At 32.9% G+C, this 26,778-nt stretch overlaps 1 protein-coding gene across 1 annotated transcript in view; it reads left to right on the top strand.

The window, feature by feature from the left end:
* Positions 1–2,970: 2,970 nt before the first annotated feature.
* The window catches only part of LOC145254530 (solute carrier family 23 member 1-like), a 76,274-nt gene continuing 52,466 nt past the window's right edge, over positions 2,971–26,778 (top strand). The window contains exons 1-5 of the mRNA XM_080113055.1: positions 2,971–3,117; positions 7,225–7,328; positions 8,335–8,423; positions 11,966–12,147; positions 17,856–17,964. Of these exons, the coding sequence (XP_079969181.1) occupies positions 2,972–3,117; positions 7,225–7,328; positions 8,335–8,423; positions 11,966–12,147; positions 17,856–17,964 (630 nt within the window). The 5' untranslated portion in view covers position 2,971. The remainder of the gene's footprint in view (positions 3,118–7,224; positions 7,329–8,334; positions 8,424–11,965; positions 12,148–17,855; positions 17,965–26,778) is intronic.

Genomic DNA, 26,778 nt, shown 5'->3' with positions numbered 1-26,778 from the left:
GGAGTTGTTAAAGTGACCTGGATAGGTGAAAAGTAGAGGTTTGAGTATCTGTGATAGTAGCCAGGATATTTTGTATAGTGGTCCTTCTATGTTTGACACAATGGGTCAAATTTGTGTAGATGGGCTGTTTTTGTATTTTTATTAGGTGGTAGAATCTGAGAAGTTTGCTGTTTCTAGTAATGATATTTCGCATGTATCTATTGGATATGTTTCATTATTTTTCATGCATCGCTTTAGGAAATTTATTCGACAGCCACATTTTGCTCGTTTTTCTGAGAGTTGAATCATTTTCTTTGTTTTTGCAAACTCTGTCTCGCTCAGACTAAGTGTAAGAAGTATGACGTAGTTTGCTAGACCTTTTTCTCACAACTTGCCCTGAACTGTGTTCAGCTTCCGTTCTGTCTCCACTTGAATCTTCCGACCAGTCTGTTGTATCAGTTAAGATAAAAATGAAATATAATAAGTTCTCAGATGTACCTCTCCATTGTACAGTGTATCGATACTCTATGGCTGACTGGGATAGCTTCCGTACATTTATATCAGATATACCTCTGTGTTCCATGTTTAAAACGTATGTGTCCTCTATAGTATCTGACCTTACGGAATGGTTAATTGTAGGTATAGACCTTTTCATACCCTCGAAAAATTTCCAGCAAAAACCTAGCACTCAGCCATGTTTTCTCCAGAATGCGCTGCTTCCATTGCGCATAGAAATCACCTTTTCCATTGCTTCCAAAATGACAGATGTACTAAGACTTTCAGGACTGCCAGCAACTACTGTAAAAAAGTAATAAAGAACGCAATAGAGCTGTATGCTCAGTCCGTTAAGTCCAAAGTAGCTAAGCAGCGGCTTGGTTCCCACCAGTTTTGGCAAATAGCAAACAGAATCCTGGACAGAAGCGTGTGCTCCATCCCAACTATCATCAATGGACCTGAGGTAATCTCGTCAGCATCCGACAAAGCCAAACTCTTTGCCAAGAACTTTGCAGTTAATTCTACCTTTTGCGACCAAGGCCGCCAACCCCCAATATTTCCTCGTTTATCAGAAAACGTACTATGTGATATACAAATATCTGTGTGTGATATCGCCAAGCTAATCAAAAACGTTGATTCCAGTAAAGCAACCAGCCCTGACGGTATTCCAATTATAGTACTCAAAAAACTTCAACCAGAACTAGCGCCCATACTTACAAAACTGTTTAAACCTGTATTAAGGAGAATTGTTTCCCACCACCCTGGAAAATCTCATCAGTATACCATGTATTTAAGAATTCAGGTGATCGGCCATCTCTCTCCCAGCACAGGCCAATAAGTCTCCTGTGCGTCGTGAGTAAGTTGCTGGAATCTGTGTTAAATAGAGAAGTAATCAACCATCTCAGCAAAAATAACCTCCTTAGTGACACGCAGTATGGTTTCCGTTCTGCTAGATCTACAGCAGATGTGCTTACAGTTATATCTCATGAGATTAGCGAATCTCTCGGCGGAGGCTACCTTTCTAGGGCAATTGCTCTTGACATATCAAAGGCCTTTGATAGAGTATGGCATAAAGGTTTACTTCACAAAATCTCCAGTTACGGTGTAGCTGGAAATGTCTTCTCAATTATTAAATCATTTCTTTCTGATATATTCATAAGAGTAGTGGTTGATGGCCAGAAATCAGAAGCTCACAGTATTAATGCCGGTGTCCCTCAGGGGTCCATCCTGGGCCCAACTCTCTTCCTGATCTACATTAATGATCTTCCAAATCACATCCTTACATAATTCGTAGACATTTATGCTGATGACACTACTATCTATGGTAGCATAACTAAGACTGTAAACGATCAAGTTCTCTCCAACAGACTTGATGTCTTCCATCTCTTACTTTTTTGTCTTCCTTAGTTTACCGTTTGTTTGTTTTTAACTTTCATCAACCCAAGTAGATAACTCCCCTCTTAGATTTATTAATCTCCCACCATTATTCCCTATGATATATTTTTACCACCAGTTAGTTTTTAACCAAAATGTTAACTCTATATTGCTAGTAATTTTTATTTTTATTTTTTTAGTTTTTAATTCTTTAATGCATTTTTAATCTTTATTTTTATAATTTTTATAGTTTACTTCATTATTAAAGCCAAGAACAATGCGAGATTTTTTTTTTATAGAGTAAAACTCTAAACAACAGTAATTTTTTTTTTCCTGTTGTATCCAATGGTGTTATAGATCTCAATATATTTCAGACTTATTAGTCCTTTTTCAAGAGAAGACAGCGGAAGAGTGTTCTTCATGAGTGCAAACTTTGTCTGGCAGAGACTGATGGATATAAGTAGGTTGTCGTTTGCTTGAAGCATTGTTGAAGAAAATTATAAGGTAAAATTAAAGCCAAGAACAATGCGAGATGTTTTTTTTTATAGAGTAAAACTCTAAACAACAGTAATTTTTTTCCTGTTGTATCCAATGGTGGCTTTAATTTTACCTTATAATTTTCTTCAACAATGCTTCAAGCAAACGACAACCTACTTATATCCATCAGTCTCTGCCAGACAAAGTTTGCACTCATGAAGAACACTCTTCCGCTGTCTTCTCTTGAAAAAGGACTAATAAGTCTGAAATATATTGAGATCTATAACACCATTGGATACAACAGGAAAAAAAATTACTGTTGTTTAGAGTTTTACTCTATAAAAAAAAAAATCTCGCATTGTTCTTGGCTTTAATTTTACCTTATAATTTTCTTCAACAATGCTTCAAGCAAACGACAACCTACTTATATATAAATATATATATATCATATATATAAATATATATCATATGTATCATATATATAAATATATATGTGTAAATAATATATATATCAATCATATATACATATCTAAATATATGTATTTATAAATCATAATTTATAAATAAAATATATAAAGTAAAAATAATCCGTCGCCATTTTAATTTTTCCATTTCATTTGTTTGAATTTTCCAGAATATTCTCACGATGGTAACTACAGCAATGGGATTTTCGGCTATGTTATCCGACATCGTCTGCGCTAATCGCACGGACCCTATCCGAGCTCAAATATTCTCCACGACACTTATGATGAGTGGCATTGCTACTTTTTTACAAAGTGTGTTCGGTATAAGGTAAGTCTTACTCTTTGTCATTCCCATTTCTCACTGAAATCGCATACTAACATCGCCCCTCTCTCTCTCTCTCTCTCTCTCTCTCTCTCTCTCTCTCTCTCTCTCTCTCAGTCAGTCAACTCTCACCACACTATTTGATATTACGCCAAAAATCCTTTCCACTGAGAAGTAAGTCTTTATTTCGTGACTTCTCGGCTCACGAATAAAGAAACTGTTATATATTTTGTATAGATGCTTTAAATGTGGTCTTTCGACATTCAACGCAAACTGAAGACAAAAATAGTTTATGGACTGAGTCAAATTCATCCATATTATCAGAAATAACCCTTGTTTGGGATGAATAAATGTAATCATGCTAACCCTTTTTTTCTTCCGTTCCTCTGTTCTTTCCTTTTTCTTTTTCGTTTCTTTTTCTTTTACATTCTCCTTTTCTTTTGCTTTATATATATATATATATATATATATATATATATATATATATATATATATATATATATATGTGTGTGTTTTTACTAGCGGAGGGTGGGCTTTGTCCGGGCGTAAAATACGCTTAAATATGATATTTTAATTTGTCCAGATTTCGTATATATTATTATAGAGTCGTGATTTCAGAAGGAAAAAATAGTACTTTGGTGCCATCAGCTAGAATGGACACCGACACTGTAACATTCAAAGCTGGTGACGTTACCACTGTACCAACGTCACACGCATATATACCAATTAAAAATTAAAATTAAACTAAGATGAATGTGTAAAATGTTTAACGATTTTTTTTTTTATTTTGACCCATTTTTGACTCGTTAAAAACAATTTTACCCGGCTAAAGACACATAAAATAACGGCCCGTAAAAAAATCCATGCGACTTTTAGTTTTGGAGGCAATAAAGTTTGAAAATATGAAAACAAACATATAGCCATTTGTATATTAGATTTTTGTAACGAGGTCGTTTGTTCAAAACGTTGTATCTGAGGCAGTCGCAAAGGAATAAAAAAAAGGAAAGAAATTCGACTCATGTTGTTTCAGTTTTCAGTATTCATTCATTTTAATTTCCAAAACAACACATTGCATCTTGCTTTAAAAGTTTTTTAGTTCATCTCGTTTGCCATATGGTTTACAAAACCCTGCCGTCCCAACGCGGGCTTAAAAGACTCTCGCCGCCAGTTTGAGAATTTGTAGTGGTCGTGAAGTATGGTAAGCAGAATATATTTTTTGACGATAGAAATTTCTGCTAACCATTGAACTGCTGTAATTGTTCGAAAATTTCTCCTCTAATATCACGTGATCTTGCTGTGCAACGGATAAATGTGTTAAGTGATAATAAGTATTAACTAACAGTTTTCTGGAAGTTGAAGGTTCGACTCTTAGTACAGACGATAATATCTAAGAATAACATGAAAATTTTAATTATTTAACACTGCTACTAGGTCGTGGCGGATGTAACAAAAACAATCTATCCACGTGGATTCAAATTTTCGTATATATTCTGTATAGATGCATGAGTTCGAAAAGATGCATCTGAAGATGGTCAGAGATTACATCGGTCGAAATGTTGGAAGAATAACACTCAAGATGAGAAGAGTAGTTCGAATAATCCAAATAATATAAATGCAATACTTTGTTTATAATTCGGTAATGTTCCCAAATAGGAATTTGGCATTATCTTAAAACCGGATTAAGGTATACGGATGTTTTTTTTATAATTTTTATTCTAGCACAGAAATACGAAACATTTAAAATAACTAAGATAGAATTTAAAGATGTAACTAAAAAGTTTAATGGTCACAGTTGGAAAAAGATTGAAAAATTAATTTTGTACTGACTATTTGTGAACGATATTTTACAAGTGTTAAATGTCGTTCACGAATTGGCATTTTTACTTTATCATTTTAAAACATACATAAATATCTTTGCAGTTCGATTAATTTTATTTTTTTAATTGCGAAGTTTTTACTTTTCATGTAAGAAAAGATACAATATACTGATTTTTTAACCGATTCAGTATACTGATTTTTTTTAACGAAAAAATAATAAATGTTAAAAGTCATGTTATCACCTGGCATAGAAAATCAATTGATGGTAAACCTTATCTGAAACTGGCTGGCTGATGGCCAGTGTCCAATATTGAGTAAAATATATCACCCTAACAAAGTTTAGGTTATTTAGGAAATAACTGATTCATTTCTGGCTCACTTTTTAAAAATTGATTTAAGTTGCGATTTTGGCCATGTTCTAAGTTTGAATATTTATGTGATTTTTAATACATTTCCAAAAATTTATTGCAAAATACAATTTTGGAACATATAATAGCAAAGATGAAAAAAGAAAAATGCGTATATATTTCTTGCACGAGTTCAAACTCAGCCAGAATACTTTCCACACAGCCGCTATTGTCAACGGAACAATGTGAGAAAGATCGAAAGTGGTCAGATCGTTTATAAATTCTGCAATGTTAATGAGAACTCTGAAAATGATGAAGGTACGGATTTCGAAAGTTCGAAAGAAAGTTCAAAAGAAAGTTCGAAAGAAAGTTCAAAAGAAAGTTCGAAAGAAAGTTTGAACGAAAGTTCGAAAGAAAGTTTGAATAAAGTTTGAACGAAAGTTCGAAAGAAAGTTCAAATTTCTGTCTGTAGTAAGAATTATTAAATTGAAAGTGGGTTCTATCGCTGATGAGTTTTATGATTTGTATTAGTGTATCTGAGGAAAAAGGTAGGTAACCCCCTTAGTGGTGTACTAGCCTGCTTATTCTTAGAATTCTTAGAAACCAACTCTTTTAAATACAGACTTCCTAACAACTCCACGTATTTTAGATATATAGATGACATTCTTATTTTTGTCCCTAAAAACACACAAATAGAAAAAATTAGAAATAAATTAAATTCAGTAGAACCATCCATAAAATTTACACATGAATCCGAACAAGACCACTCCCTAGTTTTTCTAGACATACTCCTCATGAGATCAGAAACTGATCTGAGTTTCAAAGTACATAGAAAGACCACACACAAAAACGATTATATTCATTACTACTCGCACCACAATGATAAAATAAAGACTGGCATGATTATTGGTTTTTACTTGTGTGCCTTTAGAATATGCAGCCCCCAATATCTTAATGATGAATTTCAATACATTACGAATGTTTTAAAAAAAACTACAGTACCCATCCTATTTCATTTCTTACGCAAAGAAAAAAGCTACGAAAATACGCTATAATATAAACAGACAGAAAAATAAAACAAATACCTCACTATTAAACAGACATCTTTTCATTCCCACCCCGACCAAAAATACAAAAAATCTACGACACTCTTAATAGACTTGGTTTTCACTTGATACAAACAACTTCCACAACAATAACACAGACATTAAAAACTACCAAGCACTCTCCCAAAACCCTCATATCCGACGCCGGTATATATTCCATCCCATGTAACAACTGTCAACAAGCGTACATAGGTGAAACACAGCGAAAATTAAAATTAAGATTTTACGAACACAGAAGAGATATAAGGAATGGTAACGCCCTAAATGCACTCTTTTGCCATTGTGCAGAACACGATCACTCATTTAATTTAGATCATGCGAAAATTATAAAATACGTGATAGATAGAGCTAAAAGAAGACTTTTAGAATCAGCACTAATATTAAACACTAATACTATTACGCAAAGAAAAGGCTTCTACCATTTAGCCCCTAGCATAGGGAAAATAATCAAAGAACAAAATATCAAAACAGATCCTGGTTAACCGTTTTTCCTTAAATATTTCAACAAAATGAATAAGTTTAGAGAAAAAAGTGTACATATTTATTTAACGCATTTTTAAAAGTGTATATATAGACATTGAACAACCCAACCTTCCCATACGGACACATATGTTTGTCCTTCCCGACATGGGTAGGATTCAAAAACTGTTCTCTTTTTCGTATAGTCTATGACTTTTTCTTTTCTTGCATTTTTACTTCAATATCCTGAAGATGTCCTCTGAAATGGGGACGAAACGTTGATTATTTTAATAATTTCATTCGGTTTTTCTATTTTTCTCAAAACATATATATATATATATATATATATATATATATATATATATATATATATCTGATTTTAGGTTACCGATGTTCCAAGGTCCGTCTTCAAGCTTTATTCCGCCACTGGTAGCTCTGAGTCGATTGGATGCATGGAAATGTCCCGAGACAGATATCAGTAACACAGGTAAGAATATATAATATGTAAAGTTATTTTATCGAATTTTTAAATAGCAATCCGTGTGAAATACATATTTTGTTAGTGGGTGAGTGTTAACGACTCTTAGAAGTAAGAAATAATAACCCACTTATACGTTTTAATGATTCCCAATGTAATATTTTCAATGTACAAAGCCAAATTGTTCAAGACACATGATGAATATGACATTCGTAGAAGATTATTTTTGTGTGTTCATTCTTTTGCGGACTGTTATCCTTATCTTCATAGTTGTTGTTGTTTTGATGAGTTGGTCAAAACGTGGTGAAACAACAAAAATTATGAAGATGAGGATAACAGTCTACAAACAAAAAAAAAGATAAAATGAATACATAACTTATGAAGCCTCATCTCAAAGGATGAAAAAAAATGAAAAAAATAAAACAATTAATAAGAGGGAGATCAGCCTTGCACGTTAGAAAAATAAGCTTGAACATATTTTAATTCAAGTAGATTTCGTATTTATTTATTACAGAGCAAATTCTCTATTGAACATTATATTGTACCTAATGTAAAGTACTGATTTCAAAAGATATTTTCATGACTTTTATGCCATCAGATAGAATCGAAAACAAAACATTTAGCTCTCTAAACACGTTCCCTACTGTTTTAGCTACCGATAGATAGATAAGAAAGATTTAAAATTAAAATACTTTGAGCTGTGAATGAACTTCCACATGCACAAAAGTAATAGAAATATGTCGGCAAGTTGAAATGAACATTTTGCATTTCAACTTGCTGACACATTTACGTGTGTTATTCTTCCATCCAAACAAAGATTTTACTTGTCATAGACCACCCTTGGTATATGATTACTATTTCCTGTTAATTTCAGTGTTATGTGACCAGTAGTTAAAGAGTTTATCGGTTAAATATTTTCACACAGACACGCACACAAACATACATCAACTGTTTTATTTATATAGACAAGAATGTGGATAGATAAATGATTTCAATTGCTTTCCCTTCTTTATAGGATATAATATTTCTAGTACAACCGCCATTAATATGACGTTTATGCATGAAGCACATACATTGGAAGCTAAGCATAACAAATTAATGTTGGTAAGTAATAATTTTTTATATTAATACTAGCAGGCCGCCCGGCGTTTCCCAGTCGTAAAATACGCTTAAATATGATATTTATTTGATTTTATATTTATTTATTTATTTATTATTATTATTATTATTATTATTATTATTATTATTATTATTATTATTATTATTATTATGTCAATTCTCTATTCATTATTACATTGGACCTAATATATGATCGTGATTTCAAAAGTTCAAGAAACAACTGGCTAAAATCTAAAATATCAGTTAAAATCGAAAATCTATTTAAAATAGTTTTTCCTTTCCCTGTGTCCGTCATGCAAATCTTGACTCATTTTTTCTGCCTGTTTGCTGATATATTCCAGTCAAAATATGGCTGAATCTGAAACAAATTGCTAACAAAGGTTTTTAACTTGCATATTGGCCATGAATAACCTCTCTTTCAGATAAAAAAAAGGTTACCACAAGTAAGCTTGCCGAAAGTGGTCAACGACCGCCATCTTTAAAATCTAACGTAACAATTTTAAAATTTCAAGGCATAAAATTCCTGACATTTCCTGACAAGTATGTCCATTATCCCTGACAATTACTGACAAAAATAAGTGTTTTTCCTGACAAAGAAAAAACTTTATTAAATTAGAAATAAAACATATTTTTTGCAGGAAAACTCGCACAGGGACCATGATTTCAGCGTATACTGACAGTGATAGCTTCCAAACTAATCGTTGAATTTCGTCCATTCCTCTGTCAAGAGTAGGATCTCCAGACGTCTTCATGATTCTCATTAGCACCTGCTCAATAACCAGATCCGTCGACAAGCCAGCCTAGTAGCGATTACTCCGTCTAATCACAGAATCCTTAATAAAATTTCTGGTACACTTCAGGATGGCTTTTCGGCAGCCCTTCATTTGCTGCAAGTACAAATAGGCCGACTTTGCATATAGGATGTGTCCTGATGCAGCGAATATTGGCAGCATTTTTCATGCAGCATCAAGATGCAATTCCGAGTTCCTGGTGCGTTCTACCTTGATAAACAATTGCAGGGTCTTCGCCATATCAATTTATTGAATCCACAATTTTGCTGTTCGCTGGCCAACCATCGTATTCTTCACGTGGTTGATTCTCTGAGCAATCCTGGTCAGAGACCTGATGATAGAACATTATCTAATGCCTCCGTCCCATCAAGGAGACCTTTCAATAGCCCCTGAGCTTCCTTCAGATCTTTATTTTGAGGAAATGACTCTTCTGCATCAGTGTTTGGTTGATCATCCTCAGTGACATGTGAAATTGGCAGATTATAGGTTTTCACAAAAAAACATTCAGAGTAACATCAACTTAGAAGTGAGCACGAATGGCCCTTGAAATTGCTTTGCCACTTAGCATGTGCTTGCAATCATTAAATGTCACTGGTAATTTGTTGGTGTGCTGTTGGAATCTAGGTACTTGATGTTGAACCTGTCATCAAATGACCAATTGACCCCAACCAGCTCATCTGTGTATAGAGCCCACCAAGTCGCAAGAAAATTTATTTCAGGGGACTGAAACTAGGCTGTGACTCGACTATCATCATTGCTTTGTACCAAAGAAGCTGATCGAATGTCAGAATTAATGTAATTTTTTCCTGGCTAAATCACTAATGTAACATAATGTTTAGTACAAGCAGGCTGGGTTCTTAGAGTCTATGTCGATCATTGGCAAAAATAACTGTGGCTGATTTCCCAGGATATGTTCTTTTGTGCATTGACTGCATAAGGCCTGACCATGCGGGTCTGGATGGATATAAAACTAGTAAAACCTCTCAAAAGAATGTCAACATTAGCAGTGTAATCGACAACTTTTTTTACCACGAGCTTTAACTGTCACTGGTGGTTTGTTGGTGTGCTGTGAATCAAGGTACTTGATGTTGATCCTTCCAACGATTGTTATATCTTCTGAAAGGATCTGAATTATTGGAATTGGATTTGCTTTATCTTTCCTGTGGGTAAAAGATGCTATGATGGTGTTGAATCCAATTATTACATTATGGTCCACATTATCATCTATGAACTACACAAATTCAGTTCAATAGGGGAGAGAGTTTTAGTGCCTTGAACAAGAGCAGCACTTCTTTCGAACTTCCGGACTTCCAAGTAAGATGAAGAGAAGCAATGCTTATTCAGAGTGTCAATTAAGGCCCTCGATCCAAATTGGTCATGCATTTCCACTTCTAAATCAAATTGCAAAGGTACAAGAAGTCTGGGTCTTACAGTCTGCATTATCTCTTGGCCTATTAATGCAAGTTTAAAATCATTGTCTTTGCGTGCTAATATTTTCCTGAGAAAAATCAAGAATTTTTAGGAATATATTCAAGAATTGCATCTGTTCACGGTCATTCTTAAACGGTTAATATTCTGAACTTGTCTGGATACTTTTAATGTCATTCTTGATAAGATTGGCTTCCATCTTTATGATTCTAATGGCCCCTGATTCTGAATTGTCTGTTGAGCGGCTCTGTGCATAGAATTCATGGAGAATACATTTGCTGCACTTAAGAATGCAACAACATTAGGTTTCTCATTAATTTCAGTCACAATGATTTTGTCTTTGAAATGTTCTAGCAATCGCGATTTCATCTATGATAGACTGCATGGTTCAAAGTCAGTGTCCTCAAGAATTTCCTCCATTTTTTTTTAACAAGATCGATGGTGAATTGCTCTTCGTCATTTTGATGCAAATAATTAGCAATTTCCAGAAATGCCTGCTTGCTCTCTGAATCATCTGGTCTACCAAGGTTTTGGTTCTTAGAAGAATCAGAAGAGAATGCCTTAGGAATGTTTTTATTGGAATAAAGGTTTGCAAAACATGTTATGTGATAACGTGCTTCTTGTGAAACAAGGTCAGCTACATAACCTATTGTACCTTTAACAATTGGATGCTCAGCCATCATTTTATTCGGATTTTCTCAAAAACCTTTAACACTCTGTCATTAAACTCAATATTTTTCACATGGAAACATGAACATCTCTTTTCTTTCTATCAGATTTTGCTCCGGGGCCACAAAAAAGGCAATGTTCCTTAAAGTTAAACACACACAAAGAACGGGTTGCACGGGATGGCATTTCATCATGGCTACACCTGTTTTTACGATCAATCTCTATGTATTTGGGGTCGATCCAAGACTGTGCATTTCTTGTGAAGATGTTGACTAATCTGAATTATGATCTTCTCTCCATGTTGTTCAGAAGCTCTGTTAATGGAATCGATTACCTTCTGGCTGACGATGAATGTTTCTTCATTACTGGACAGTTAGTTGTTGTAAATAACACACTTGTCAGCATCCATAATTATTCGTACTTCATTTTGGCTAACATGAAATTAGAATATCTCAGAATATTAAGCTACTGCTTACATTAAAAGAGACAAAAAATAAGGCTTAAGAAGTTATTTTACGATTTAATTTTATGAAAACTGTTGGCGTTATCAAACTAGTTCGATTAATCCAAATAATACAAATTATCAATCCTCATCTCCAAAATTCAGAGACATGAAATCAATTATAATATTTTTTACAGTTTTCCGGGAGTTTGGCGGTGGCTGCATTACTAGAAATCATATTAGGATTTACAGGCTTCACCGGCTTCCTCGTCAAGTTTGTGAGTCCGATTACAATCGCGGCTACGATCACTTCGATTGGTTTCAGCATTATCAACTTGGCCATCAAGTACTCCGAAAAACATTGGGGTATTTCACTGATGTAAGTATTCACCAAAACAATTGTTAACAACAGTATATGATGCATTACATCCAGTTTAATTATTCACATTATTTTACTAATGAATCGTCACGTATAAAGGCTAAAAGCAACTCGAAGTCGAGGATAAATGGCATAGATAGATTTACAGTTGAATAATGAAGAATATTATGAGAGGGTTGAAAACGATATATGGAATTAATATGAAGACGGTTTATGACAAGTATTTGTTGACATAGAATTTGTGGACGACTATGTTGTAGCCTACAGGGAAGCAATTCAGTTTTATTGTACTATAAATATTAAGAAACTCTGTAGTTATGAATAAAATTTGATTACTTATGAGGACAGTATATAACAAGGGATTATTGACATTCGATTTGTGAGATAACTATTTTGTAATATGCAGGGATGCAGTCCTGCCATAACGTATTCCACAGATGAAAAGTTTGTGGGAAAAAAACATTACCAGATTGTTTTTTTATTATAAAAATATAATATCAAAAGAATACTTTATTTTTTTTAGGGCAGCTATACAATTTACCGTTCAAATTAAAATTATTCCACTACTTATAATTTTTTTAATTTAATCATTTCGTATAAATCAAATTGTTCTATTGTGCGCGTTGATTTGCTTATTAAAAATTTGTATCCACGTTTCTAATCTGTTATTTCTAATCGTGGATTATCTGCCCTTTGCTTGTTTTTTATTCATTATTTGTGATATCGCTTGACTACCGATGTTTTATAATAATCTAAACAAAAATATATTTGAATTTTTGTTTTACATGAAAAAAACACTTTTTCATGTTCTATGAGAAAAAACACTCAAAAAAATCCCCCAAAAGGACCTTTTTTATCTTTCTTAAAGCTGGTTAAAACGTTTCAAAATGAGACAAAAATGTTTTCAGAATCCTTTTGTCAAACAAAATGTTGACCTACCTCTCAGAAAAGGAAAATGCCTTTTTGAAAAGCACGAGCTTAACAGAATTAAAATTCTGTATTAACATATTAAGAAAATATGCAAGTATGCATGATCAGTCTTGAACAATATATTTCTTTTCTCACTCATTTCTTTAGTCCATGGAGTTTCAAAGGATATGCTTTTTTCTTCAGAGGAAATAACTAACAAAATAAAATACAATTGTTATAGAATTGGTAAATCTTTGAAGATTGCAATGTTCGAAAAAGTGATTTCAAAATGAAATTGAAAATGTTATTATTTGCCATTGACTCTATTTGGATTCATGGACGTCATTTTCAATTTTATTTTGTGCTACACACACACACTCACACACACATACTCACACACATACGCGCATATATATATATATATATATATATATATATATATATATATATATATATATATAATGCTCCTCATCTTGAGTTGAGCATATTGAGAAGTGATACACGAATTACCATTAGCGTATAAAGCGATGCTCTTTGTGTAAAAAAATCGAGCTTAGGTATTTCGGGCGATGTCAAAACATCGTTAATTCACGACTCGCACAGCAGCCGCCGATTAGCGTAATGGTTAGGAACCTTGACTGTCGTACAGGTGGTTGGGTTTCAATCCTGGCTTGAGGTAGTTGCCTGTCTAGCCGCACTGATGAGCTGTGAAACAGCGAAACAGTACTGTATGTGGATGACTATATATATAATCTTTTTTATGTCAAAATCAAAAATATTAATAAAAGTTTCATAATTGTTGCTGTCACGAGCGCTTTCGATTCGTCTACGAATCATCATCGGGTGTTGAAGTAAAAGTGCGAAAGAGCGAAAATGAGCATTAAAAGTGAAAACTAAAATATACAGTAAACAGCGATGATAAGTTAAAATGTATAGTCGACGAAAAGTCGATTAAAAATATAGGTCGATTAAAAATTCGAGTATTAAAATCAGCAGATTCGTGGACACCGTTAACAAAGTCCGTCCACTACGAACTACGCAAGACATTTTAGAACGTTACTGCTTTTCTCGAATACAATATCAAGTAGGTTGAAGGGTTCTAATATATGACGCTTCATGAATTTTTCATTTTTATATTATTTTCATGTTGTATAATTTTTATGTTGTCAACGAGGACTTTTCTAACATTGAAGACAGTTATGTTCTTTTATCAAATGTTTCTATATAGCAGTAGTATTATTTAGATGCATGGTTATTCGCCGGGACAACGTTGTCATTGTATGCCAATGTTTTATTTTCTGAGTTACATTTTCCCATAGAGCATTTGAATTTGTACACTACATTTGTTTGTTTCAACGTTTTTATAGCCGGTGAGGAGTTGTTCGTACCATAAGGTTTTGTGTTCTACATTTCTTGTAGTAAATAATAAATTTCATTTTAGAATTACTGTCAAAAGGTGTCAAGTATCTTCGTACGATATTTTTTATTGAATTTTCTTTGATTCTGAAGTTAGGTGTCATTTGATTTTGATAAAAAAAATGTGTGTGTGTGTGTGTGTGTGTGTGTGTGTGTGTGAGAGTGTGTGTGTGTGTGTGTGTGTGTGTGTGTGTGTGTGAAATAAACTGTTTTAAAAACACTTAAAGGTGCAAACAAAACATTTTATTAAATTAGAAAAAAAGAAAAAAATCATTCAATATTTTTCTTTAGTATTTACGACATCATTGCTTTTTTTCTTCTTCTTTTAGTAATTGAGATGTGTCTCATACATTTCGGACTTTAGAAAATCAACCGTCAGAGATATACAGAAAAAAAGAACAGCAATAAATGTATTATTTTATTTATGGCGGACTATTATTCTCATGTTTATTAGTTGTTGTTTCACGACGTTTCGGTCAACTATTCCTCTGACCTTCGGTGCCCGTGGCGCAGTTGATAGAGACGTTGAATCTCTACGGTTCCAGATGAGAATTGTCTGAAGATAGCGGTTTCAATCCTACCCAAAGCCGGCCAGAGGCTTACTTGGCTAAAAACGTGGTGAGACGACAACAACTACAGATGGCAGTGATTGCTGAGAATGCAGTTAGGAGATTCAAAGTTCCTATCCGTCGCGGTTATCATCTGGCGAAGGCCAGAGGAATAGTTAGCCGAAACGTCGTGAAACAACAACTAATAAAGATAAGAATAATAGTCCGCAATAAATAAATTAATATAAATAATACTCATCTCAATAATGAATTCCGATTAAATTAATATATAAACAATAAAACTTTCTGATGATAGATTTTCTAAAGCCCGAAATTAATTTTTAGTTTTTTCTAATAAAATGTTTGCACCTTCAACTGTTTTTTAAAACAGTTTATCCCTTCATTAAAAAAATTTAATTTTATAAATGGCGCTTTAAGAGTTTCTGCCAATTTTATTATATATATATATATATATATATATATATATATATATATATATATATATATATATATATATATATTAAATAGGATCAAATGTATTGAACTAAAAAAAAAAACATGTTTTTCAAAAGTGCTCACCACAAATGTACAGCTATTATAAGTGGAAGTATATGAATATCAGAAAAACCCTATACGGATTAATCTACGTTTCGATGATGCTAATCGTCTGATTAAAAGTTTTACACACAATATTTTTTTTTCAGCAAAACTTTTAACCTAATTCTTCAAAGAACTATAAATCAATACAATTTAAATGTTTTTAGCCCAAGTCTACGAATGCACATACCAGCAATGGATTTACTGATTTTACCAATTTCATCCAGCTTCATTGATTGAATCTTCTTATTCTCTAAATACATCATACGTGGACATCAATTTGATATCCTTTTTTGCATCGGTAGATATTTCTATATATTTCAAACATTACTTTCTTTCAAACTTTAAGGCTTTTTAATTTTTGTGTTAACCAGTAACATTATAACTTGTCCAGGTATAATTTCTTTTCCTAACCATTTCCTTCTGAAGAAAAAGGACAATATTTTAAACTCCATGAAAAAAGTAATAATGATCTTGTATTCCTTATGCATAAAAAAAAACATGTTGTAAATAATAATTTGCAAAATTTTAACTCATATACTGATGCTTTATCTCGAGTATTCACCATCTGTCTGATAGGTTTGATCTATACATTAATATTATTATTATTATTATTATTATTATTATTATTATTATTATTATTATTATTATTATTATTATTATTATTATTATTATTATTAATAATAATAATAATAATAATAATAATAATAATAATAATAATAATATTTCCATTTGATATTTTAATTTAAAATTCAGAATACACACACACAAACACACACACATACACACATATATATATATATATAGAGAGAGAGAGAGAGAAAGAGAGAGAGAGAAAGAGAGAGAGAGAGAGAAAGAGAGATATATATATAGACATTAGCACTGTGCGTTTGAGAAAGCAAGTTGATGCAGCGATTGCAGATGATTAAATGACTTACTGACTGAATAGTTTTCCAACAAATGAAAAAAATATTAAAAATAAGTTGTTTTTATATAGTTTTCAAGGTTAAAAATATTTCCAGGAATATATGTTGTGTGTGTGTGTGTATGTGTGTGTGTGTGTGTGTGTGTGTGTGTGTGTGTGTGTGTGTGTGTGTGTGTGTGTGTTAGTGGCCTGGCATATTTTATTGGTTTATATGTACTTTTTTCCAATTGTCATAAAATTTTAACCGTAGAATAGTATTAGAATCTTCAATATGGCTTCAAATTTTCATGCAGTTTCGTTCCATAGAACCTAAGATATAAGCATTTTTAATATTCATATATATATATATATATATATATATATATATATATATATATATATATGGTTAGCCAAATTAATTAAGAATAGGAAACTAGATCTAATATTTGTACCATGTCTTCTTCTAAAGATTAAGGGAGGTGGTGTTTGATCAACACTGCTGAGGAGTCATGATTTAATATACTGTTTTGTTTTTAAATCCCCGAAACAGTGTTTCATGGTAATCAACTGATGATCCCTTAAATTACCATTAGTACTATAGTGAATTCGAGGGAACAAGTTGATGCAGTGATTGCAGGTTATTAAATGACTTACTGACTAAATAGTTTTCTAACGAATGATAAAAAAAATTAAAATTAAATAGTTTTTTTTATTTGGTTGTAAAGGTTAAAAAACTTCGAAGACTATATATATATATATATATATATATATATATATATATATATATATATATATATATATATATATATTTTTTTTTTTTTTTTTTTTTTTGGCAATCTCATAAGTTCCAAATCTCAGCGACTATTGGTCAGAATTTAACAAATGAAGGCTCGTTGCAAAGGTAATGACCTGAATTGTCTAGGGCACTATGTGACATTTTCCATAAGGTCGTATATTAAGGGAACCATCCATCATCCAGAGCTTTGGAGGGGGTACATTGTTAACTTTTTAGAAATAAGCAACCAATCATTAGATTTTTACAAACAAAGATTTGTTGAACAGCCTTAAGCTTAATTTATGTAATAGTAAGTGTAAACGTTGTCTTTTATGTTGCATATTAAACGTGTCAATCATTGTTATTTGTTATCCAAGTTTTGTATTTGAATTACAAAATATCTGATACTTTCCCCAAACCTTCTGGTTTTGATACAGGGGAGACTAAAACTTGCTAATATGATTTCAAATGATCTGGAATAACACCAGACGGAGACTTATTCCAAACTTTTTTAACTATTCTCAATGCTAGTCTATATATATATATTATTTCTTTCCAGGACAGCCAGTCTAGGTTTAATAGCCATTTTGTATTTAGGCAATATGAGCATCCCACTTCCGCCGTTTCGAAAAGGCGCAAAAAGGATATACATTTTCAGAAATTATCCGGTAAGTTCCGTTTTATTGACAAAAACATTGTTTTGTGTGTGTGTGTGTGTGTGTGTGTGTGTGTGTGTGTGTGTGTGTGTGTGTGTGTGTGTGTGTGTGTGTGTGTGTTTTCTGTTTTTGTTTTTTTGTTTTTTCAAATAAAAATATGTAGATATTAAATAGAAATATATTTATTTTTCCCCAAAAAAATATTGAGAGAAACTTTTACCAATCTTGTGTGCACATCTTTCTGTCTCTTTTCTAGTCGTTTTAATAAAAGTCTTTTTCTTTTTTTTTACAAGAAAGTCACCACTTATCAAGGTCCGGAAGCCACTTGAGGATAAGGGTTAATGAGTATACAGTAGTCAATGAGACAATATCGTAGTAATCGTTATTAGTGGAAATTTGGTCAATGTGATTACTTAAAGGGACGACTTATTAAGAACATGTTTATGTTCGACTTGAAGACAACCATATTGTAGTAGGCTGGAAAGCAGACAAATGAAACAGAGTTCCACCGGTGTGCAGTTCTAAGAAAGAAGCTTTGTTCATGAAATCTACGTTTAGGTTTAGGCACAGATAAAGAGTAGGGGAAAATTCGGCTAGGCGAGTGTTTATCGTGAAAGTTTAGTGAGGAGGCATAGATTGGAGCTCAGACAAACACTTGCCATGGAAATAACGATAAAGCAGAGACAAGCTCGCAACGTCTCTTCTGTGGGAAAGGGGTTGCAGGGAAGAAGAATGGCATTTCTCAGAAGGCTACAAAGTATTTTTTGAATTCTGTCAAGGCAGGATAAGATCTTTTTTGCAGCTCCTACCCAGCTATGGTAACAGTATTCCATCCTTGGGCGTACTTGGCTTTTATAAAGGTAAAGAATTGCATCAGTAGTGAGATACATACTGGAGCGGTAGAATTATCCTACAATTTTTCAGCGAACTTGGCAAAAGATTTAATGTACGTGTTCCATTTCAGATCAGGAGTAAGAAGCTTATCCAAACATGGAGCCTCCCCAAGGCGGGAGCCATTCATTTCAATTGATTTCAGACGAAGATCAGAGCGTTGATGATGTAAAGATAGTAGCTTGGTTTTAGATGCATTAAAATTAACTAGCCACCTCTTTACCATTGTACCACGTGTTCAAGATCAGAAGATAGAGAATCAAAGAGAACTTGATTAGTTACAGCCTTTGAAGTGTTGCTCTTATATGTCGTCAGCATAAATATCTACGAATGATCTTACGATGTGATTTGAAAGGTCATTGACGTAGATCGGGAAGAGTTGGGCCCAGGATGGACCCCTGAAGGAATCTATCATTAATACTGTGACCTCCTGATTTCTGCCCATCAAACACTACTCTTATGGACCTATCAGAGAGAAATGATTTAATAATTGAGAAAACATTTCCAACTATTCTGTAGCTGGAGATCTCTGGCGTAGACCTTTATGCCATACCCTATCAAAGACCTTTATATGTCAAGAGCAATTGCCCTAGAAAGGAAGCTTCCGTCGAGAGATTTGCTAATCCTATGAGACATAACCGTCAATACATTTGTTGTAGATCTAGTAGAACGGAAACCATATTGCATGTCACTAAGACGATTATTTTTGCTGAGATGGTTGACTACTTCTCCCTTTAACACATATCCCAACAACTTATTCATGATGCACAGGAGACATTTGTCTGTACCGAAAGGGAGATGACCGATCATCTGAATTCTTAAATACAGGGCATACTGATCATGTTTTCAAGGGTGTTGGGAAGCAATTCTCCTTAAGACAACGCTGAAACAGCTTTGTAAGTATGGGAGCTAGTTCTGGTTAAATCTTTTTGAGCACTATAATAGGAATGCCGTCATGACAAGTTGCTTTACTGTAATCAAGGTTTTTTTTATTAGCTTGACAACATCATGCACAAATACGTGTATGTCGCATAGCGTGTTCCAGATGCGGGTGGAAATATGGGGAGTCTTGATCGCATAGGGTAGAATTAGGCTTTATATAACAAACAAAAATACTTCAGTAACAATTGAAAAGTGAAAACCTCGGTGTGCTAAGTTTGAAACCAGTTCCTTCCAGCGGAACACGTTTATCAAAACTCACTATTGATCGTGTGTCTAACCTCCTGAATAAAAAGTAAATAAATTAAAAATGCAATATGTTTTAATCTGACGAATAGGTATTTAACGCATATACTAACACTAGTGATGGGGGCGCCTGGCATTGCCCGGTCGTAAAAAAAATTGTGATAGCGGGGGGGGGGTCCTGGTCGTCAAAAAAAAGAATTGTGACAGCAGAGGGAGGGGGTAAAAAATTGTGACAACTGGGGCGGAGGGAGGCATTGCCCGGTCGTAAAAACAAGCGGGACTTGGGTGCCATCAGCTAGAAGTGAAAAGCCGGGCACGAAATCGCATAACTTAAGTTAATAAGTAAACGCTTTTATCAATGGGCCTACGATAACACAGACGTTATAACGTAGCAAATTTAGCTTTTTAAAACGGAAGAAAATAACGACAATTAGCGCATGCGAACTGCGGCGAAAGCAAGGTTTTTATCTGACCCCCTTCAAACAAAACGATATTTCTACAAGAAATAATGTACGATTTTTTCCAAATTTTTATATTTTTTGTCCGAGAGATTGTTCTTTCTAACGATGCCACATTCATGTGTGTACGATGCGGATGAGAAAAGTTTTAAGCGGACATGCAGTCACGTTTGAGATTTATTTAATACAATATGAATATTATATTTAAGAAACAAATGTTCTGTAAAAAAAATCACTGACAAATTAAACGAAATATATTTAATAAATAACCCTAATAAGCCCTGAATTCCAATTAATAACGTGTATACCATACATCGATAATAAATTTAACCTTTTGTGGGTCCTGATAATCCACTTAAAATATAAGCGGCAAGGTATTTAACAGAGAAGCTAACAAACGATAAAGGATTTTAAAAAAATCAAATATATAACAAATAAATGTTACCAAAGGCAAATTAAATTACTCTTCTCCCTATCTGGATATGTTTTGTATGTTTTAACATATTTTAAAGCTTTTATTCAGTTAGAAAAAGAACTAGTGTCTAGTTCGTAAGTTAAACCGACAACAATATGGCCGACCCTGAACATCCCGTCGTTGGAGAGTCAATAATATCTCAAAAGTCTAAAAGAATAAACAAAATACTGATCGAAATCAACCCAATAATTTTAACAGTGACACTTATTGGGTGGATTTTTATCGTCATTTTGTTTATTTTTCCAGTTTTTAGCATTTATTGACTCCCCGAAGGCAGCATCCTCGAGGTCGGTCATGTTGTCACCAGTTTTTTCTGAACCGAATAAAAGCTTAAAAATACGTTAAAACACACAAAACTTAGCTAGGTAGGTAGAGCAGTAACTTCTCTTGCTTTTGGTAACATTTATTTTAATTTTTACACTTTTTTCGTTTGTTTGCTTCTCTGCTAAATACCCAAGTGTCACTTGTCTGTTAGTATTTTTTCCAAGGGAGATAATTATATGAAAACTTCCGGCATAAAATAGCACTGATGTTGTAGAAAACAGATACTACACTTTAATCTTAGTCAAAAGGCCAAAAGAGCTATAAAAAAAGGTTTCTGACTATTCAGTTTTAAATGAATAAAAATTATCTATAAGCTAGCAGCAAACCCGACGTTTCCCGGGATTGAATGATGATTAACGACTGTTTCACATTCCCTTATTTTTATTGTTATCGAAATCGGCGAAATCACCCATTTTTCAATTAAATCGATTGATTACCTGTTGAAGACACATCGCGGTGTACCGGGAGGAAGCTTCACATGGCTCCCAGCAGTTACAATACATTGTAGTCTACGTAGCACTGTAGAGAGTCTACTGTTGATTTTATAAAATTATTTTCTATATATAATGGCTTGAATGAAAGTTAAAATGCAAAACTCAAGTAACATACTTCAACTGTGCTCTAAATAGGAAAAATCATTTCGAATGCACCTATGTCATATCAAAGAACCCACTGTTGATTTTATATGTCTGGTCTTACTGCTTGTGTGGTGATAATGGTTTGAATTAAAGTTTTAAATGAAAAAGATAAGTATCATGGCTTAATTGTACTTTAAACAGAAATATTGATTTCGAACGCGTTCCTATCATATCAAAGAACCAACTGTAGATGTTATATGACGGGATTTTCAGCTTGTGTTGGAATGAAACTTCTCAAATGCACTTGTAGTGTTAATCAAAATCGTTTGTTCTTTCTGTTGTTCAGATTATTTCAATTATCGATTATCAATACTTATCGAAGACATTCCAGACACACACAGAGTTCCTTTTATATAATAGTACAGACAGATATGTATACATATATGTGTGTGTATATTTATGTAAATATATATATTTATATATATATTATATATATATATTTATATACATGTATATATATATATATATATATATAGAGAGAGAGAGAGAGAGAGAGAATAAATGACAAAGAGTTATATTCCAAAATTTATGATGTTGACCATCTTAAAATTTATTCCTTTAATTCAGTTGACTTATACAATTCTGTATATATATATATATATATATATATATATATATATATATATAGTGCGTCAGTGTATAGTTTTTTTTTTAATAAAATATGTCTTACTTTTAATTTATTCATACTAATAATATTGTAAAGTTTGTATTCACGCTTGACATTCATACCAATAAACTTGATATTCATACCAATAAACTTGACATTCATACCAATAAACTTGACATTCATACAAATAAACTATCTAAGCCCGGAGGATCTCGTCCACTTCTAATACAAGCGACACTTTCTTTGTTTGTATTTCTGTCCAAATTTTAATTTTGGGTAAACTAATATCTCAGCTTCTTTTACTTTTAATTTATTCATATCAACAATGTTTTGGGATCGGCATTCGTGCTTAACATTTATAAAAAGGAAATGCATTTTATTTTGATTTATTTATACAGATTTATCGATTTATTCATTATATTTATAAAATTTTATATATATATATATATATATATATATATATATATATATATATATATATATATATATATATATATATATAAGTCATCTAGGCCCGGAAAGTCTGTTATATAAAGGCAAATCTAAACGAATATGTCATCTTTTACTTTTAATTTATTTATACCAATAATATTGTGCGGTCTGCGCTTGACATTTATAAAAAGGAAGTACATTTTATTTTGATTTATTCATACTGATATCAGCTCTCTATGCTCGGAAGGTCTAGGCTGTTATATAAAAGACAGATGTCTGTCTGTATATCTCCTTTTAAGATTCAGATCAAACACACCCACGAGCCGATAATTCTTTGTCGACATTGCTTACGAGAGAATATGGACACGTTTTGATCAATAGGAAAAAAATTAGTGCGGGATGCGGGATCAATATGTAAAGAACTTTTTTTTCATCGATTTTTCCTCTAAAGCTTGAACCAAAATACACTTTAGTGGCCTTCAAAAGAAAAATGTTACACACGCATACAACTCCTCTATTTTATTGTATGTATCCCAGGCAACACCGGATAGCCAAGCTGTGTGTGTGTAAGAGAGAGAGAGAGAGAGAGAGAGAGAGAGAGAGAGAAAACTTTGTTTTTGTCTTTATATATAAGACAAAAACAAAGTTAAAATTGTTATCTTATCTTTCTTCGCCGACCTAATCATAAGATTTTCCAGTAAACACTCCGTTTACATTTCTTATATATATATATATATATATATATATATATATATATATATATATATATATATATCTTTTCTTATGGTGCTACCAAATTTTGTATCTTATCTTTCTTCGCCGACTTAACCAAATAGTTTCCGGTAAGCTATCCGTTTTAATTTCTTACATTTCTCTCTCTCTCTCTCTCTCTCTCTCTATATATATATATATATATATATATATATATATATATATATATATATATATATATATATATATATATATATATATATATCTTTTCTCTCTCTCCTTTCTCATGGTGCTACCAAACCAGGTTGTCTGAAAATATTGACTTCCTGACCTAAAATACAACAAACATTAATGTTATTGCCTTTTCCTGTACCCTTTGCAAAACTTAATAATTTTCTGCAAAGTCAAACTAAAAACAATTTTTCTCTATAAAAAGAACCAAATGAGTAAATATTTAAAGATATAAAGACCTTGAAACATAAAAAAAAAATTTTCCAAACTCCTAGATTTTGTATTAAATAAGTCGAAAAAGGTTGATTTACAAAACAATCAAACCAAACACCATGAATAAAGATTTGAAAATATAAAGAACTTGACACATAAAACTTATTTTGACAAAATACTGGATTTGGCATTAAATAATCTGAAAAGACTTGATATGCCGTAAAACAAAACAACCACATCAATCACTATGAATAAATATTTGAAATTATAAAGAACTTAAAGTTTAAAAAAAACTTCTTTTTTTTTCCTAAATTACTGAATGCTGCATTAAATAACTCGAAAAGTGTAGATATGCCGTAAAACAAATTAAAAGGACTAAACACTATGAAACTTGAAGGTTAACATTGAATTCACAGACTATTAAATCAAATTTAAATTTATAGGTTGAAGAGTCCCAAAAAGCTGAATATAAAGAACTGAGGTATAAAAACTTTTTCAAATTTACTGGATTCGATATTAAATAACTCGAAAAGGGTTGATATGCCGTAAAACAACCAAACTCCATTTCTACTTTTCTCTCCCTCGTGTCTACAAGACGGTTTGGTATAGTTTTGATCTTTATTCTATTGTACCAACACGGGATATCAATATACTATCTTGTTCTCGTCTTTATGAACTTGTCAGTATTTTACACTTTCCTATAAATCTTTGTATTATCTTTTTCATTCATAAAATATTCATCCTTTTCGATACTTTACGCATTTTTTTTTTTTATATTTCTGGGGTTTATGCAGCTGTTTTACGCTGCGCTTTGTGTTGAAAAAGAATGCATATTTTCATCAGACTTATATGCAAGTATAAATATCTAGAAAATTATGAGTTTCGTGTCAAGTTTTATAATCTCGGCAATGGCCTCACAATTCTTTTTCTTTTCTCCGCATAGATTTTTATATGATTAATGTCGATCGACTGTTAGCCTAATCAAACATGAAAAACGCCATTTTCTCCGGAGTTTAAAAGACAATATTACAAACGAGCAAGCAAACGAGATGTCCATAGAAAGAAATAATGTGTGTGCTTGAAGATTCTTAGAAAGGGCATCATGGGAACAAAATCTGAACTAAAGAAATCGGTGTTGTAATCGATAGTGGGCTAGGTTAACGGTGAATTTACAGACTATAGAATCAAATTGACACTTATCGGCGGAAGAGTTCCAGTTGCGTCCAGTTCCGCGGAAAACTCCTGATTGAATGAAGTAATATTTATATAATAGAGCATCTAATTATGGACTAGTAACTAATCAGAAGCCAGAGAATACACTTGTCCATCCAAGTATAATGAAAAATCTGTTTGCTTATATACCAACTCTCTAGCTTGACAAACGTCTAGGATTTACCTTCACTCATTACAAGAAATGGGAGATATATACTAACTTTCTAGCTTGTGATCGCTTTGATAAAACCTTTACTCCTCATCTTGTAACATAGTTCGAATGTGCGTATGTAAATGCATGCGAAATAATATCACTGGGAAAGAAAAAAAGACTATAAAAAAGAAAAAAGAGAACAATCACGTGAGAGACGTGGATAACGTTTGCGATCACGTGAAGGACGCTTGAAAAGACGATCACAGCAGTAAAAAGAGAATGAGAAAATAGAAGGTGTTGCTATAAATAATAAGCGAGTTGGAGTTATTTCCTATTCTTTGCCTTGGTCTCCTTTACGACTGAAACTGGACACAACGTGTGTTCCGGGGCAGCGTTACAATCTGAAATGGAAGATTTACATCAAATCCGTAACTGGAAAATGGTTTGATCATTCTACTACTCCATAGGGTATCTTGTGCCCCCAAACGCAATCATCTACCTTTATAAGAGTCAAATACGTCCTAAAATTAAGTATTATTGCCTTATCAACGCTCTCGTCTTCACTTGGTCCCAACTGAAATGTATTGAGGAATCCCCCGCTTTAACAAGTTCCTGGGACTGACTTTCACTCCCGATCTGAAATGGAAAATTTCCATCAAATCAGTTTCCAAGGTGACTGGGAAAATGGCGTGATCATTCTACCGCTCCAGAAGATATCTCATTTTCAATTCAACCCTCTACCTGTATAAGAGTCAAATATGTATTAAGATAAAGTCCTATTGCCACATCTGGGGAGGAGAGTCTCAGAGTACACATTTTTGCCCTGACAGGACACAAAACTAGCTTCGATATCTAGTGGGCGATGTGTTTTTCTCCTATTTACTACCTATTTCTTACAAGGGAAACATTGCGATTCTGGCTTCGCTCTATCGTTATTTTCATAGCAGTTGCTCAATTGGGCTTCAGTCTCTGGTTTCCCTCTATAAAACATTCACAACAAGCACTCCTCTAGCTACAACCATTATTAACAACGTCTCTTACTCTCTACCCGTGCCTAAAACTAAACGAAAATTCCATGAACGAAGTTTCTTTCCTAGAACCACTCGCCTATGGAACACAACTCCGCGGTGCTGCTTCCCAGGTGACTATAACATGATCGTTTTTAAGTCCAATGTAAACAAGTGTTTATTAAGCTGTCCTCTTAAATAATAAAATTCAGCCTAATTTCACTATTACTAGTCATCACGGTGTTATCTCACCGGTCAACTGACACTCTTGGACCTTTATTATTGAGT

The sequence above is a fragment of the Euprymna scolopes genome, chromosome 30 (genome assembly GCF_053919585.1).
Source record: "Euprymna scolopes isolate OS-2025 chromosome 30, ASM5391958v1, whole genome shotgun sequence".
NCBI classification, from domain to species: domain Eukaryota; kingdom Metazoa; phylum Mollusca; class Cephalopoda; order Sepiida; family Sepiolidae; genus Euprymna; species Euprymna scolopes.
This window is presented reverse-complemented; position numbering and strand designations above follow the sequence as displayed.